The sequence below is a fragment of the Manis javanica genome, chromosome 8 (assembly GCF_040802235.1).
Source record: "Manis javanica isolate MJ-LG chromosome 8, MJ_LKY, whole genome shotgun sequence".
In the NCBI taxonomy this organism is placed as follows: Eukaryota; Metazoa; Chordata; class Mammalia; order Pholidota; family Manidae; genus Manis; species Manis javanica.
In genome coordinates this window covers 3,484,306-3,498,604 of record NC_133163.1, presented here as the reverse complement: position 1 = coordinate 3,498,604, position 14,299 = coordinate 3,484,306, and the positions used below count along the sequence as shown (strand labels likewise).

Here is a 14,299-nt window from a genome sequence, read left to right as displayed (position 1 = left end):
ATGGGTCTTGCGTTTTTATCCATTCTATTACTCTGTGTCTTTTAATTGGTGCTTTCAGTCTATTTACATTTAGGGTGATTATTGAAAGATATGTACTTATTGCCATTGCAGGCTTTGAATTTGTGGTTACCAAAGGTTCAAGGTTAGCTTCTTTACTATCTAACCGTTTAACTTTAACTAACTTATTACGCTATTATAAACAGAGTCTGATTTATTATTTCTCTCCCTTCTTATTCTGTCTCCTCCACTCTTTATCTGATTGGTGTTTTATTCTGTACTCTTTTGTGTTTCCCTTGACTGCTTTTGTGGATAGCTGATTTTATTTTTTGCCTTTAGTTAGTATTTGGTTGGTCTGCTTTCTTTGCTGTGATTTTATTTTCTGTGGTGACATCTATTTAGCTTTAGGAGTGCTTCCATAGGGAATAAAGGAGTCTCTTTAAAATACCCTGTAGAGGTGGTTTATGGGAGGCAAATTCCCTCAACTTTTGCTTATCTGGAAATTGTTTAATCCCTCCTTCAAATTTAAGTGATAATCTTGCTGGATATGGTATTCTTGGTTCAAAGCCCTTCTGTTTCATTGCATTAAATATATCATGCCATTCTCTTCTGGCCTGTAATGTTTCTGTTGAGAAGTCTGATGATAGCCTGATGGGTTTTCCTTTGTAGGTGATCTTTTTTGTCTCTCTGGCTGCCTTTAATACCCTGTCCTTGTATTTGATCTTTGCCATTTTAATTATTATGTATCTTGTTGTTGTCCTCCTTGGGTCCCTTGTGTTAGGAGATCTGTGGGCTTCCATGGTCTGAGAGACTATTTCCTTCCCCAGTTTGGGGAAGTTTTCCGCAATTATTTCTTAAAAGACACTTTGTATCCCTTTTTCTCTCTTCTTCTTCTGGTACCCCTATTACACGAGTATTGTTCCATTTGTATTGGTCACACAGTTCTCTTACTATTCTTTCATTCCTAGAAATCCTTTTATCTCTCTCTGCCTCAGTGTCTCTGTATTCCTGTTCTCTGATTTCTAGTCCATTAACAGTCTCTTGCACCTCATCCAGTCTGCTCTTAAATCCTTCCATTGTTTGTTTCATTTCTATTTTCCCCCTCTGGACTTCATCCCTTAGCTCTTGCATGTTTCTGATTTCCATCAGCATGGTTATGATTTTTATTTTGAATACTTCTTCAGGGAGATTGATTCTATCTCTCTCGCCAGGCCCTCTCTCTCTGGCATTGTTTGAGTGATTTTGGACTGGATCAGGTTCTTCTGGCTTTTCATGGCGATAGAAGTGATCACCAGCGAGTGGCAAATGTGCCAGCTGGGAGAACAAAGTCCCTTCCTGCTTGCTGGTCATCTTGCCCTTCTCCGCTGCCTATGCCGGTGAACTGCACATAGGGAGCAGTTTCTGGGTTAATTGCCTGAGCTGCCATGGGTAGGCCAGTCCTTAGGATGGCCTAGGGAACTGCTGGAGGTCGAGGGCATGGGGTGTGTGTTCTCCTGTGAGAATGGTGCCCCTTCATGCCTTCTGGACTTTGCGCCTGCTTCTTCTGAGGTGGGCAGCTGAGTGCAGGGGGGCAGCCTCTGGGTCTGGCTCAGTTAGCTTCGCGCTGGGAGAAGACTCTGCATGGTTGCTGTGGGCAGGACAGCTCCCTGGCTGGTCCCCAGCAATGGCAGGTTAGCTGGTTTGCTTGCAGTGCTGGCATGGGGGAATGAATGGCAAGCTGCTTATCACCATGAAGGGCCTCAGAGCTGCATTGCCACCCAGGGGATTAGGGCATTTGAAGTTCCTTAAGATTTCCAGCCTGCTGGGCTGAGTGTGCTGGGATGATTTTGTTCACCTGTTAAACCCTTGTCCCTTTAATACTTTTAAAGTGCCCACTTTTCTTTTGTCCCAGGGCAGCCGGCTGTGGGGACGTGCTCACAGTCTCTGTATCAGATTTTACTTTTCCGTTTCTCTAATATCCAGCACACCATGCACTGTGTGTCTGTGCCCCCGGTGCAGGATACCAGGGCTGGGTGTTTAGCAGTCCTGTGCTTCCGCTCCCTCCCCACTCTGATTCTTTTCCTCCCGCCAGTGAGCTGGGGTGGGGGGAGTGCTCAGGTCCCGCCAGGTCACGGCTTTGTATCTTACCCTTTCTGTGAGATGCTGAGTTCTTGCAGATGTAGATGTAGCCTGGCTGTTGTCCTGTATCTTCTGGTGTCTCTTTTAGGAGTAGTTGTATTTGCTGTATTTTCAAAATATATATGGTTTTGGGAGGAGACTTCCGCCACCCTACTCACGCTGCTATCTTGAGCGCCTCTCAGAGGTGCTCTTGATGTTCCCTCTCCCAAGCTATGGGACTCCACTGGTCTTTAAGCTGTTGTATATAGTCATGTCATATATAGTCTTGTATATATGGTTATTCATTATTCAAAAAAATGAAAACAAAAAGATATCTTACCTTGCAGCACTTGGCATCCAGTAGGTGTCCAGCTGGCATCCTGAAGGCAGCAGCCTTGCCTCTCCTCCCGCTCATGCACCTGTCAGAGCCGACCACACCCTTCCTGGGACCCACCTGTACGGTGTGTCAGTGACAGCGATGCTTGGGTCCCGTCTTTGTTGATGGGTCTTGCTCCTTTTCCTAGACCGTGAGTCCCCCTGAAAGCAACACCCTAGTTTGTGTCCACCACAGTGAGCCCAGTGAAACCATCAGGAAACACTGACCTGCTTAGCCCTACCTCAGCGTCTCATTTTAAATTAGCCATTCTTTTAAGTAGGCTATTTGATGTCACTAATAGCCTACAAAACCAACAGTTTTGTGTCGCCTGATTCAGTCATAAAAAAGTTACCCTTGTATTTTATCTCTTTAAATAAAGTGAAATTGTTGTCAGTGTCTTTTTACTCTGTATTTCACCTGGTCATAACCTAATTCCGCCTCCTGTCTTCCTGTGAGGAGCATGACTGATGAGCGCCCTGAGCCCACCGCCGTGCTCGTACCCAGACTAGAATGACTGTCCGCTCCCAGCCAGTGACTGAGCAGCTCAGACACGAATGCAGGCTCAGTCCGGTGACACAGGAGCCTCCTCTGATAGTGACGTTGGCTTGGAGTGGCTCATTGGCTTGGCCAAAACTTTCTCAGATCACACTGCAGTGTGAGGTGTACCTATCTGACCCTCCTTCCTTCCTTCTTTCCTTCGCGGCATGCAGACCTGCATTGTGCTCTGATAATTCTTGCCCCATCCAGCTATTACCCCTTTTCTCCCACAGGTGTTTCCTCACACAACTGCCTCACACATCTAATTCCATCTTTGGGGCCTGCCTCACTGGGCACAGACTAATGCCCTGCCGTGGTTTAGTCTTTCAGGACTTCCATAGCCTACTTTTTCTGCCAATTACTGTGAGAGGAAGGTTGAAATCTGTGAACAAAACTGTGCCTTTCTTCTTTCAGTCTGTCAGTTTTTGCTTCATATTTTTTTATTGTGGTAAAATATACATACATAAGGTAAAAGTTACCATTTTATTCATCTTTAAGTGTATAGTTCAGTGTCATTAACTGCATCCACATAGTTGGGTTGCTTCATGCATTTTAAAGCTCTGTAACTGAGTACCTATTCATTTAGGACTATTATAGCTCGTTGCTGAACTGATCCTTTTATCACTATAAAATGTCTCCTTATCTCTGGTAATATTCCTTGTTTACTTTGTCTAGTATTAGTATAGCCACTCCTGTTTTCTTGTAATTAGAGCTTGCATGGTCTGTCTTTCTCTGTTCTTACTTTTAGCTTTTCTGTGCCTTTATATCTAAAGTACATTTCTTGTAGATAGCATAAACTTGGGTCTACTTTGTTTATCCAGTTTGATAATCTCTACTTTCTAATTGACACATTTAGGCCATTTATATTTGATGTAATTACTAGTATGGTTAGGTTTAAGTCAAGCTTTCTCAACCTGACATTAGTGACGTTTGGTCCAGGAGTGCTGTCCTTTGCGTACTGTAGGGTGTTCAGCAGCACCTCTGGTTTCTACCTTGACAACAATAGCATCTCCCCAGTTGTAGCCACTGCCATCATTGCCAAATGTCCCATGAGGCAGGGGCTGTGGCTGGGGGTTGGGGGTGTAAAATGGCCCCCTTTTAAAAAACAAAATCTGTCATCTTGGTAATTGTTTTCTACTTATCCCATCTTTTCTTTATTCTGTTTTTGTTTTTGCTTTTCCCTTTTCCTACTGCTTTTGGATCAATTATTTTTTCATAATTCTATTTTGTGTACAGTATGGTTTATTAGGCATTACCTTTTTTTTTGATAGTGTTTAGGGTTTACAACGTGTCTTTTAACATATCTCAGTCTACCTCAAGTAATATCACTACATACATAATATAAGAACTATACAGTAGTTTTGTTTTACTTTATTTTTTCTTGCTAGTATATAGAAATATAGTTGATTTTTGTATATTTCCCTTATATCCTGCTTTGTAAATTTCTTAGGGTTTCTGCATAGATGACAATGTCTATCTATGAAGAAAGGGTTTTACTTCATTCTTTCAAATCTGTAGGTCTTTAACTTTTTTACTTGGCTTACTTAATTGGCTTGGTCATCCTGTGTAACGTCCACAGTGAGACTGGACATCCTTGCCTCAGCATTTAGCTTTCACCACTACATTAGCTGTAGATTGCTCATAGATGCTTTTTACATCTACTTACTTCAATCCTAGTTTTCTGGAGAGTTTTTATCATGACTGAGTATTGAAGTTTGTCAAATACTTTTTCTGAATCTGTTGAGAGGATATGACTTTCTTCTTTATTAATATGGCATATTATATGTGTTGAGTTTTGGTTATTAATCCAATTATGTATTACTCTTGCAAACCCTACCTTGTCATGATATAGTATCCTTTTCAAAATCTTGCTGTATTCATTTTAATAAATAAAAAAAATTTGTTTTGCAATTTTTCATCATGAAAGACGATGGTAGCCTTCTGCTCAACAGCTCTTGATTTTTACTTTCTTGGAATATAGGTGATAAACAATATTATATTGGTTTCAAATGTATAACATAGTGATTTGATAATTATATATTTTACTACATACTCACCATGGTAAGTGTAGTTACTCCTTGCTACCATACCAAGATAATACAATATTATTGGTTATATTCTCTATGCTGTACTTCCATTTGAATGACTAATTTATTTTATAATTTGAAATTTGTACCTTGTTATCTCCTTCACCTATTTCACACATCCCCCAAACTCCTCCCTATGGTAACCAACAGTCTGTTATCTATTTATAGGTCTATTTCCTTTTTATTTGTTTTGTTTTTATAGATTCCACATGTAAGTGAAATCATGTGGTATTTGGTTTCTCTGTCTGATTTATTTCACTTAGCCTGATACCCTGTAGGCCTATCCACATTGTCACAAATGGCAAGATTTCCTTCTTTTTTATGGCTGGGTAATATTCCATTGTGTGCATGTACTGCATCTTCTTAATCCATTCATCTATCGGTGGGCACTTGGGTTGCTTTCATATCTTGGCCTTATCATTGTAAATAATGCTGCAGTAAACATAGGTGTGCATGTATCTTTCTGAATCAGTGATTTTGTGTTCTTTGGGCAAATTCCTAGAAGTGGAATTGCTGGGTCATATGGTATTTCTATTTTTAGTCTTTTTGAGTATCCTCCATACTGTTTTCCATAGTGGCTGGACCCATTTATGTTCCTACCAACAGTATGGGAGGGCTCCCTTTTCTCCACATCCTCACCAACACTTATTTCTTGGCTTTTGGATAGTAAGCAATCTGATTGTGTGAGGTGATATCTCACTCTGACTTTGATTTGCATTTCCCTGATGATTAGTGTTGTTGAGCATCTTTCCATGTGCCTGTGAGCCATCTATATGTCTTCCTTGGAAAAATGTCTGTTCAAGTCCTCTGCCCATTTTTTAATTGGGTTATTTGGGGTTTTTTGGCATTGAATTGTATGAATTCTTTATATACTTTGGATATTAGCCCTTGATTGAATATATCATTTGCAAATATATTCTCCCATACAGTAGGTTGCCTTTTTGTTTTGTTGATGGTTTCCTTTGCCGTACAGAAGCTTTTTAGTTTGATGCAGTCCCATCTGTTTATTTTTGGTATTGTTCCGTTGCCCAGGGAAACATATCCAGAAAAAGTTACTCATGCTGATGTTCAAGAGATTTCTGCCTATGTGTTCTTCTAAGAAATTTATGATTTCTTATCTTACAGTTAGGTCTTTAATCCATTTAGAGTTTACTTTTGTGTATGGCAGTGATCTGGTTTCATTGTCTTACATGTAGCTGTCCAGTTTTCCCAACACCTTGTGTTGAAGAGATTGTCATTTCCCCATTGTATATTCTTGCCACCTTTGTCATATACTAATTAACCATATATCTGTGGGTTTACTTCTGAGCTCTCTTATGTTCCATTGATCTGAAATCTATTCTTATGCCATAGCTTTGTAACATAGCTTGAAATCAGGGAGCGTGGTATCTCCAGCTTTGTTCTTCCTTCTCTGGATGCATTGGCTATTAATGGTCATTTGTGCTCCGTATAAATTTTTAGTATTATTTGCTCTAGTTCATTGAAAAATGTCATTGGTATTTTGATAGGGATTGCACTGAATCTGTAAATTGCTTTGGGTAGGATGGCCATTTTAACAATATTAATTCTTCCTATCCATGAACATGGGACCTCCTTCCCATTTATTTGTGTCTTCTTCAGTTTCTTTTATCAATGTCTTATAGTTTTCAGAGTACAGGTCTTTCACCTCCTTAGTTAGATTTATTCCTAGATATTTTATTATTTTTGATGCAATTGTAAATGGAATTGTTTTCTTGATTTTTTCTTTTTGCTAGCTTGTTATTAGTATATAGAAATACAACACATTTCTGTATATTGATTTTGTATCCTGAGACTTCACTGAATTCATTTATTAGTTCTAATAGTTTTTTGGTGGAGTCTTTGGAGTTTTCCATATATAGAATCATGTCATCTGCAAATAGTGACAGTTTTACTTTTTCCCTACCAGTCTGGATGCCGTTTATTTCTTTGTCTTGTCTGATTGTTGTGGCTAGGACTTCCAGGACTATGAATAAAAGTGGTGAAAGTGGGCAGTTTTTTTCTTGTAATTGATATCTAGTTTCATACCGTTGTAGTCTGAAAAGATGCTTGATATAATTCCAGTCTTCTTAAATTTATTGAGATTTGTTTTGTGTCCTAATATTTTGTATTGTATCCTATTATTTTCTTAGTCTTGATTTTGTTTATTTCTGCTCTGTTCTTTATTATGTCTCTCCTAACTACTAATTAGCTCTGGAGAACATTCCATGTACACTTGAGAAGAATGTGTATTTTGCTGCTTTTGGGTAGAATGTTCTGTTTATATATGTTATGTCCATCTAGTGTAATGTGTTGTTCAATGCCACTGTTTCCTTATTTATTTTTTGTCTTATTTATTTTCTATCCATTGAGGGGGGTGTTAAAGTCCTCTGCTATTATTGTGTTACTGTCAGTTTCTCCCTTCAGGTCTGTTAGTACTTGCTTTATATAATCAGGTGCTCCCATTTTGGATGCATAGATATTTACAGTTGTTACCTTCTGTTGTTGGACTGATCCCTTTATCATTATGTAATGTCTTTTTTTGACTCTGATTACTTTCTTTGTCTTGAAGTCTGTATTTTCTGATACAAGTATTGCTACTCCAGCTTTTTTTTTTCATTGCTGTTTGCATGGAATATCTTTTCCCATCCCTTCAGTTTCAGTCCGTGTGTTTTAGGTATGAATTGAGTCTCTTACAGGCAGCAAATAGATGGGTCTTGTTTTTTTTTTTAAAGCATTTAGTTACCCTTTGTCTCTTTATTGTACTAGGTAGTCCATTTACATTTAAATAAATTACTGAAATGTGTGTACTTATTGCCATTTTGTTAAATGTTTCGTGACTAAAAATGTTTTTTAATTGAAGTATAGTTGACAATATTATATTGGTTTCGAGTATACAACATACTGATTCAACAGTTAAATACACTATAAAATGTTGTTCATCATGATAAGTGTGGTTACTGTCACCATAGAAAGATATCAGTAATGTTAAGATATTTTATGTCTATATTCATGAGGGATATTGGTCTAGTTTTCTTATAATGTCTTTGGCCTTTTTCATCATATATGTAATTGTCTAGTATTTTAGTTCTATTTTTAACTACCCAAATTGGACATTATTACTATTATTGTATTTTATACTCATCATTTAGATTATCTCACATTCTTACTGGCTTCTTCACTGCCACTCCTTGTTACATTTCAGTTCATCCCTTTGCAACCATTCTCCTTCTTGCTGGAATACATCCTTTAGTAGTTCTTGTGTTGAGATCTTTTGGTGATAAGTACTTTTGCTTTTTTGCTTGTCTGGGTGTCTCCCTGTCTCTGAACTCCTGAGACAGGTGTATTATTCAAGACTAACACTTTTTTTTCTCTTGGCACTTTGAGGATGATTTTCCTCTGTCTTCTGGATGCCATTATTGCTGCTGAGAAGTTTGTTTTTAAATAATTATTCATACTTACTTAGTTGCCTTTTTTCTCTGACATATTAATATCTTCTCACTGTCTTTGAGGTTTTACTCTTTCACAGCAGATGCATGTATGTGTATTTGTTTTCATTAATCTTGTTCAATGTTTGTGCTCCTGAGGTGTTTCATCAGTTTTGGATAATTTTCACCCCTTATCTGTGAAGATGGTGCTTTCCGTGTTCTCCTCTTTCCTTTTAGAATCCCAGTTAAATGCAGGTTGGATCTTATATTCTGTCCACTGTGACTCTTAACTTCTTCATTTTTTAAATCTTTTTGTCTCTCATTGTTGCACAGATCTGTGACCTAGTTCAAAATTTTCTTTCAGTTGTGACTCATCTGCTATTTAATCCATCACTAACATTTTAAATTCTTTTGATTTTCATTTCTATTTGACCATTTCTGATAGTAGCTTATACTTATGTTCAAATTTCCTTTTATATTTCTTTAACACTTTCAGGCATATTTCTTTTATGTTCTGGGTCTCTTCAATGTACATGAAATACTTGAGTGGAGGTGAGGGATTGTCCAATTCTATTATTGGTTTTTTTAGCTGATTTTTCTCCATGGGCCTATTTGCCTGTGGCAATTTCTAATGATGAGCTGTATGGCTGACCTTGATATGTGTGAATGCTGCGGGTCCCGAGTTGAGGCTGTGTCCCACAGACAGGGCTTACGTTCACTCTTCACCGTGGAGTTCTGCTAGCTAAGAAGGACTTCAGATAAATTGCCTAGCATGGAGCTTCTGTTGAGTAGAAAGGGAGAATAAATTCAAACTCTGGTGCTGAAGAGGGCAGGCTTGTGGTTACAGATTCTTGGAACCGTTCTTCCTTTCTGTTCACTCCAATCAGTGCCGGAGACAAAACAAAGTTCTATTTGCCAGGGAAGCAATTTTTCCCTAGTTTACACTTTCACTAAGGACCGAGTCTTCAGGGCCTCTGGCTTTTGTACCTCATCTGACCTAAAGCCTTGTCCACATTAACCCTGCTCAGATGAGAAAACCAAGGCCCTGGCGTTGCCCAGATAGTTCCAGGGTAGCCTGTGGCTTCAGGGCTCGCTTCTCATTTGGTATGACAATATTCTTTTTTGTTTTTGCCTCCTGTAGATTTTTCTTTACTTTCTAGAGATCATCTATTCATTCAAAAGGATGTTCTATGCTTTATGTTTTATATTGATCTTACTCAGCATTTCTAAGTGTTTGGAGAGGAATGTTTTTCTGAATAGCTAGACTATTATGCTGTTGGAAGTTGAAGCCTCATATTTTGTTTCTGTCTGAAGTATAGTTAAGTATTGATAATGTGATTCTTGGGATGTTTTGGTTCTTGAGTCAAGAACTATAACATTAGTAATTATATTAAATGACATTAACTCAACTTAATACATTGGTTCATTTAAAAAACCATGTACAAGTACTGCACATAGAAGTTCAGGCTTCCAGCCCATTTTGAAACCATTCATTCCGAAAAATTACATAACCATTTTTGAGTTTGTGTTATGACATAGCAAGATCTCCAATAAATGATTTTGATTCTTGATGTGGTAGCAGTTTTTATAGTTACAAATTCTCAGGGAACATGCTCTCTTTTCAGCATCGTGCTGCCATGTGAAGAGTGTACATATCCAAAACACATGGAGTCACTTTCTTCCCTCAAAGCAGCACCAGTGGATTCTGCGAATGGAACCGCCACTCATGTTAGCCAAGTTCAGACGATGAGGTCCTCTCATTCTCCATTCTCCTTCCTCTCCACCAGCCCACCAAGACTTCCATCTGCAGGGCCCATAGAATCCTTCACAGGGAAAGCATAGAGCTGAGAGGCGGAGCAGGGTCTCTGGAGATAGCCACGCTTGGAAGTGACTCCAGACTCCTGATTCTTTTGAGCCGCATGACCTTAGACAAATCACTTAACCTTTGTAAACTGAGGGTAACCACAGTGCCGCTCCCATGGCTGAGGATCCAAGGAGACAACCCATATAAAGTGCTTAACAGGTTGCCTGACGCAGGGAATGCTCAGTAAAGGAGAGCTGCCGTGCTGGTATCATTGCCGCTGCATTGGACTGACCAGGCCTTACTGTAGCCTTTCTTCACCAGAGCTCACCGCCTCTGTGCTCGTTCCCTTTGCCGCCTGTCTGGGTAGGTGCATACAGCCTCTGGCCTGACTGCTGCAAAGGCTTCTAGCTGGTGTTCCTGCCTGCTGCCGCACCACCCTTCTTCCATCCTGCTCCTGATCGGGGCTGTCAGAAACACTTCTGATTGACACACTGGCAAAGTCAGAATCTTCAAGGGCTCCCCTTTGCTTTCTTATAGCTTTAGATGCAAATTCCTTACTCTCAATCACAATCTGTCAGCAGATAGATTTATAGTCCATGAGAACACCCTGGAAGCTATAAAGTACCAGGTGAAAGTGAGCTCTGTCATTACCACCCCCACTGTCTGCAGGCGGCTTTTCATGAGCCCCTGTCATTGCTCCAGCTGAGCTTTAAGAGGGTGGACCTGCGACCTACTTTAGTTTCTTTACCATAGCAGCTGACTCAGTGCCCTGAGCATGGTGGGCATGCTTACTACATATTTGACAGATTGATTGCCATGTAAATTTCTACACCAGGGATCAAAATGGTTCATTGGAGATGTTACCATATGTCTTGCAAGGTCAAAGTGGTTGTGTAATTTTTCTGAATGAATGGTTTCAAAATTAAAAATCACTCAAGTGGGCTGGAAGCCTGAATCTCTATATATGATGCTTGTACAAGTGCTTTTTAATAAAGTATTTGAGCTTGAGTTAATAGTATTTAATGTGGTTATTTCTCTAATACACCAGGAATCAGCTTATAAAGCACCTTCAGATGTATCATCTCACTGATCTTCACAGCAGTAGACCATGGGCTACAGTGGTTTAGTGACGTGTCCACATTAAGAGAAGAAAGTGGGGCTCGGGTTTGGGTTAGTTCTTTCACTGCAGACTCCTTTTTGGGGGTAACTCCTTGTCCAGGCTCCTTAGGACACTCTTTATAAGAATGCAGCATTTTCACACTTGATTGATCAGGATTTCCTTCAAGAAAGCAGTTTTGTCATTTCAATGAATAAAAACCTAGAGAGAAAAAAGAGGGCTTTAACTGATTTAATTGTCTTTTGGAATTGTGTATGTTTTTAATCAGGAATATTGCTTCAGCCCCATGAAGTTTTCTCCTCCTTTAGTAATGTTGTACATTTTGAAAGCCAGCCTGGTTACAGGCCCATTTGTATTTGCGTGTTTCCTCTTTTAGGGGAAAACAGAGCCCATCACGGTGGTGAAGCTGCTGAGCTGTTTTGATGACCTTGTGGCTGCAGGCACAGCCTCTGGGAGGGTTGCGGTTTTTCAGCTTGTGTCGTCATTGCCCGGGAGAAATAAACAGGTAAGGACTAATCATTTTAGCATTTCTTTACTTCTTGGCAAATTCCTCATGTATTTTAAATGAGAAATCCTCATCTGCCTAGAAAATATATGCTCAAGAAAGCTGACCACTGTGCTCTTCAGAATCAGATATCACATCTCTGTTACTGGTAGGACACTTGGCAAAAAGCACATATCAGTAATTTAAATTTTGCATAATATTCTCTTGCTGTTCTCTCTCAGTTTTGAGGGTAAATGTACAGATGGAGCCTTGTACAGGATTCTGCATGGAGAGCAAGGTTGGGAAAACTAGCTCCTCCATAAACAGGAGGGATTGTGTGCCACCTTATCCGCATAGCTCCATCTAACAGTGTTTAATCCTTTTCTTTTTCTTGTGTGTATTTTTATCGTTTATTCATAGCTGCGAAGATTTGATGTCACTGGTATTCATAAAAATAGCATAACAGCCCTGGCTTGGAGCCCCAATGGAATGAAACTGTTCTCTGGGGATGACAAAGGGAAAATTGTCTATTCTTCTCTGGATCTAGACCAGGTAAGATTATTCTCAGAAATATTGTGGACCCTCTTATATTTGGAGAAATTCTTCATGATTGTATTTTTTTAGTCAGCTTGTATTGTATTGGTGATCCCTTTATAATCTCAATTGTTATTTGTAACATATCGTTCAAGGACTTTTCTGATGTTTTATAAGCTTCTACTTCTGTGACTAGAGAGTTGGCCTTTCTCCTGAAGCACTGACTTATTCCATTCTCCTGTTCTCTACTGCCACTACTTGGAAAAGAGGAAAAGAAGCCATTTCATTCCTCATTCCTTGTGAGGTTTGTAGGAGCGACACAAAGCATTTCATAATCATAACTTTGGACCAACCTCAGTGCTGTCAGTGGGTGGAGAACTCACCCCTGCCAAGCCTTGCCTGTGTAGGATGATCTGGTGGGAGAGAGAGTGGCAGAGGAGATGATTTGGTGGCATCTTGGTGCCCAGCCCCCACCTCATGTTTGTTACTGTATTGAATCCTCACGACAATGCCCTGAGGTATGTGTGCTCATCCCCTCAACAGATGAAGAAACCGAGGCTCCGAGAGATCCGGGCACTAGTCCAGGGTCCCATCGAATATCTGGCAGAGCTCACCTGGAGACCCAGGTTCTGCCCCAAAGCCCCTGCCTTTTCCATAGCACCTCTGCTTTGCTTTGTCATGTCTGCACAGCTAGAATGAACCCCTCGGTGGCACAATCCTGTCATTTTCTTATTTGTAGCTGTCATTCCTGATGCCTGATAGGAATTCAGGCATTACTTACTGAATGACTTTCAGTCTAATCTAAGACTGACCTGCCTATTGCAAATATTCTCTAGCAGCTCCCAAACTTTTTGGTTTCTGGACCCCTTTACACTCTTAAAAAGAGGACCTCAAAGAACTTTCGTTTGTAGGTTATATCTACTGAGTGTACTGTGTCAGAAATTAAACTGAGAAATTCCAAAATACTTATTTTGAAATAATAAACCTATTATATGTTAACATAAAAACATTTGTGTGAAACCGGCTAATATCAAAACAAGTGAAAAGAGTGACATTGCTTTACATTTTTGCAAATCTCTTTAATGTCTGGTTTAATAAAAGACATCTGGGTTCTGCATTCAGTCTGGTGCAAATACATTGCTTTGGTTGGAGTGCATAAAGAAAGTCTGGCGTCACACAGACATGTAGTTGGAAACAGGAGTAAGTTTTAATAGGCTTTTCAGAGAACTGTGGATTTCTTCCTTAACCACGCCCCCAAATTGACTAGTGGTGGTTTCTTTAAAGGTTAGTCACACTGTGGAATCTCACACCACAGAGAAGAATTTTTTAACAGTAAAACCCTTTGGTCTGTCCTGCTGTTTGAGTAGCAATTTGACCCAGAAGTGATTTTGTAACATTATTTTCACTTGGAAAACGTTGATCCACTGAGCCGATGCAGATCTTCCAAGTGTTGGTATATCTAATTATATAATATCACAGAAAGCACCTTTGTTATTATGGCCATCATTCTGACCAGAAAAGTCTTTAGCTATTGGGAATCTGTCGAGTTCACAAGGGCTGATACAAGTTTCCAAATTCTAATCCTTACTTGAAAAGTGGTTTTATCATCAGCAACAAATACCATCACTTGTTCTCCTTGAAGTGACGAGCTTACTTTGTTCTTCCTGAAAAAATGTCTGCCAAATACCCAAGTTGGGAAAACTCTAGTATTTCGGGTAAAAATGGTGTTCTGTGAAAACAGTGGCTGGCTTAGCTCCAGCTGTGCTTTTTCTTGAGAGAATCCAAGTACTTCAGTGTATGGCGGAAGGACTGTGTGTGTACAAAAAACTTCATGTACCAAA

At 39.6% G+C, this 14,299-nt stretch overlaps 1 protein-coding gene across 13 annotated transcripts in view; it reads left to right on the top strand.

Annotated features, from left to right (window-relative positions):
* The window catches only part of TECPR2 (tectonin beta-propeller repeat containing 2), a 105,611-nt gene that overhangs the window by 30,096 nt on the left and 61,216 nt on the right, over positions 1–14,299 (top strand). For all 13 annotated transcript variants that reach the window (XR_012133651.1, XM_073241816.1, XM_073241815.1 and 10 more), the window contains 2 exons: positions 11,817–11,945; positions 12,345–12,476. Coding sequence is in view for 12 of the 13 variants with exons in the window: in XM_073241816.1 (XP_073097917.1) it covers positions 11,817–11,945; positions 12,345–12,476 (261 nt within the window). In the remaining variant the exon portion in view is untranslated. The remainder of the gene's footprint in view (positions 1–11,816; positions 11,946–12,344; positions 12,477–14,299) is intronic.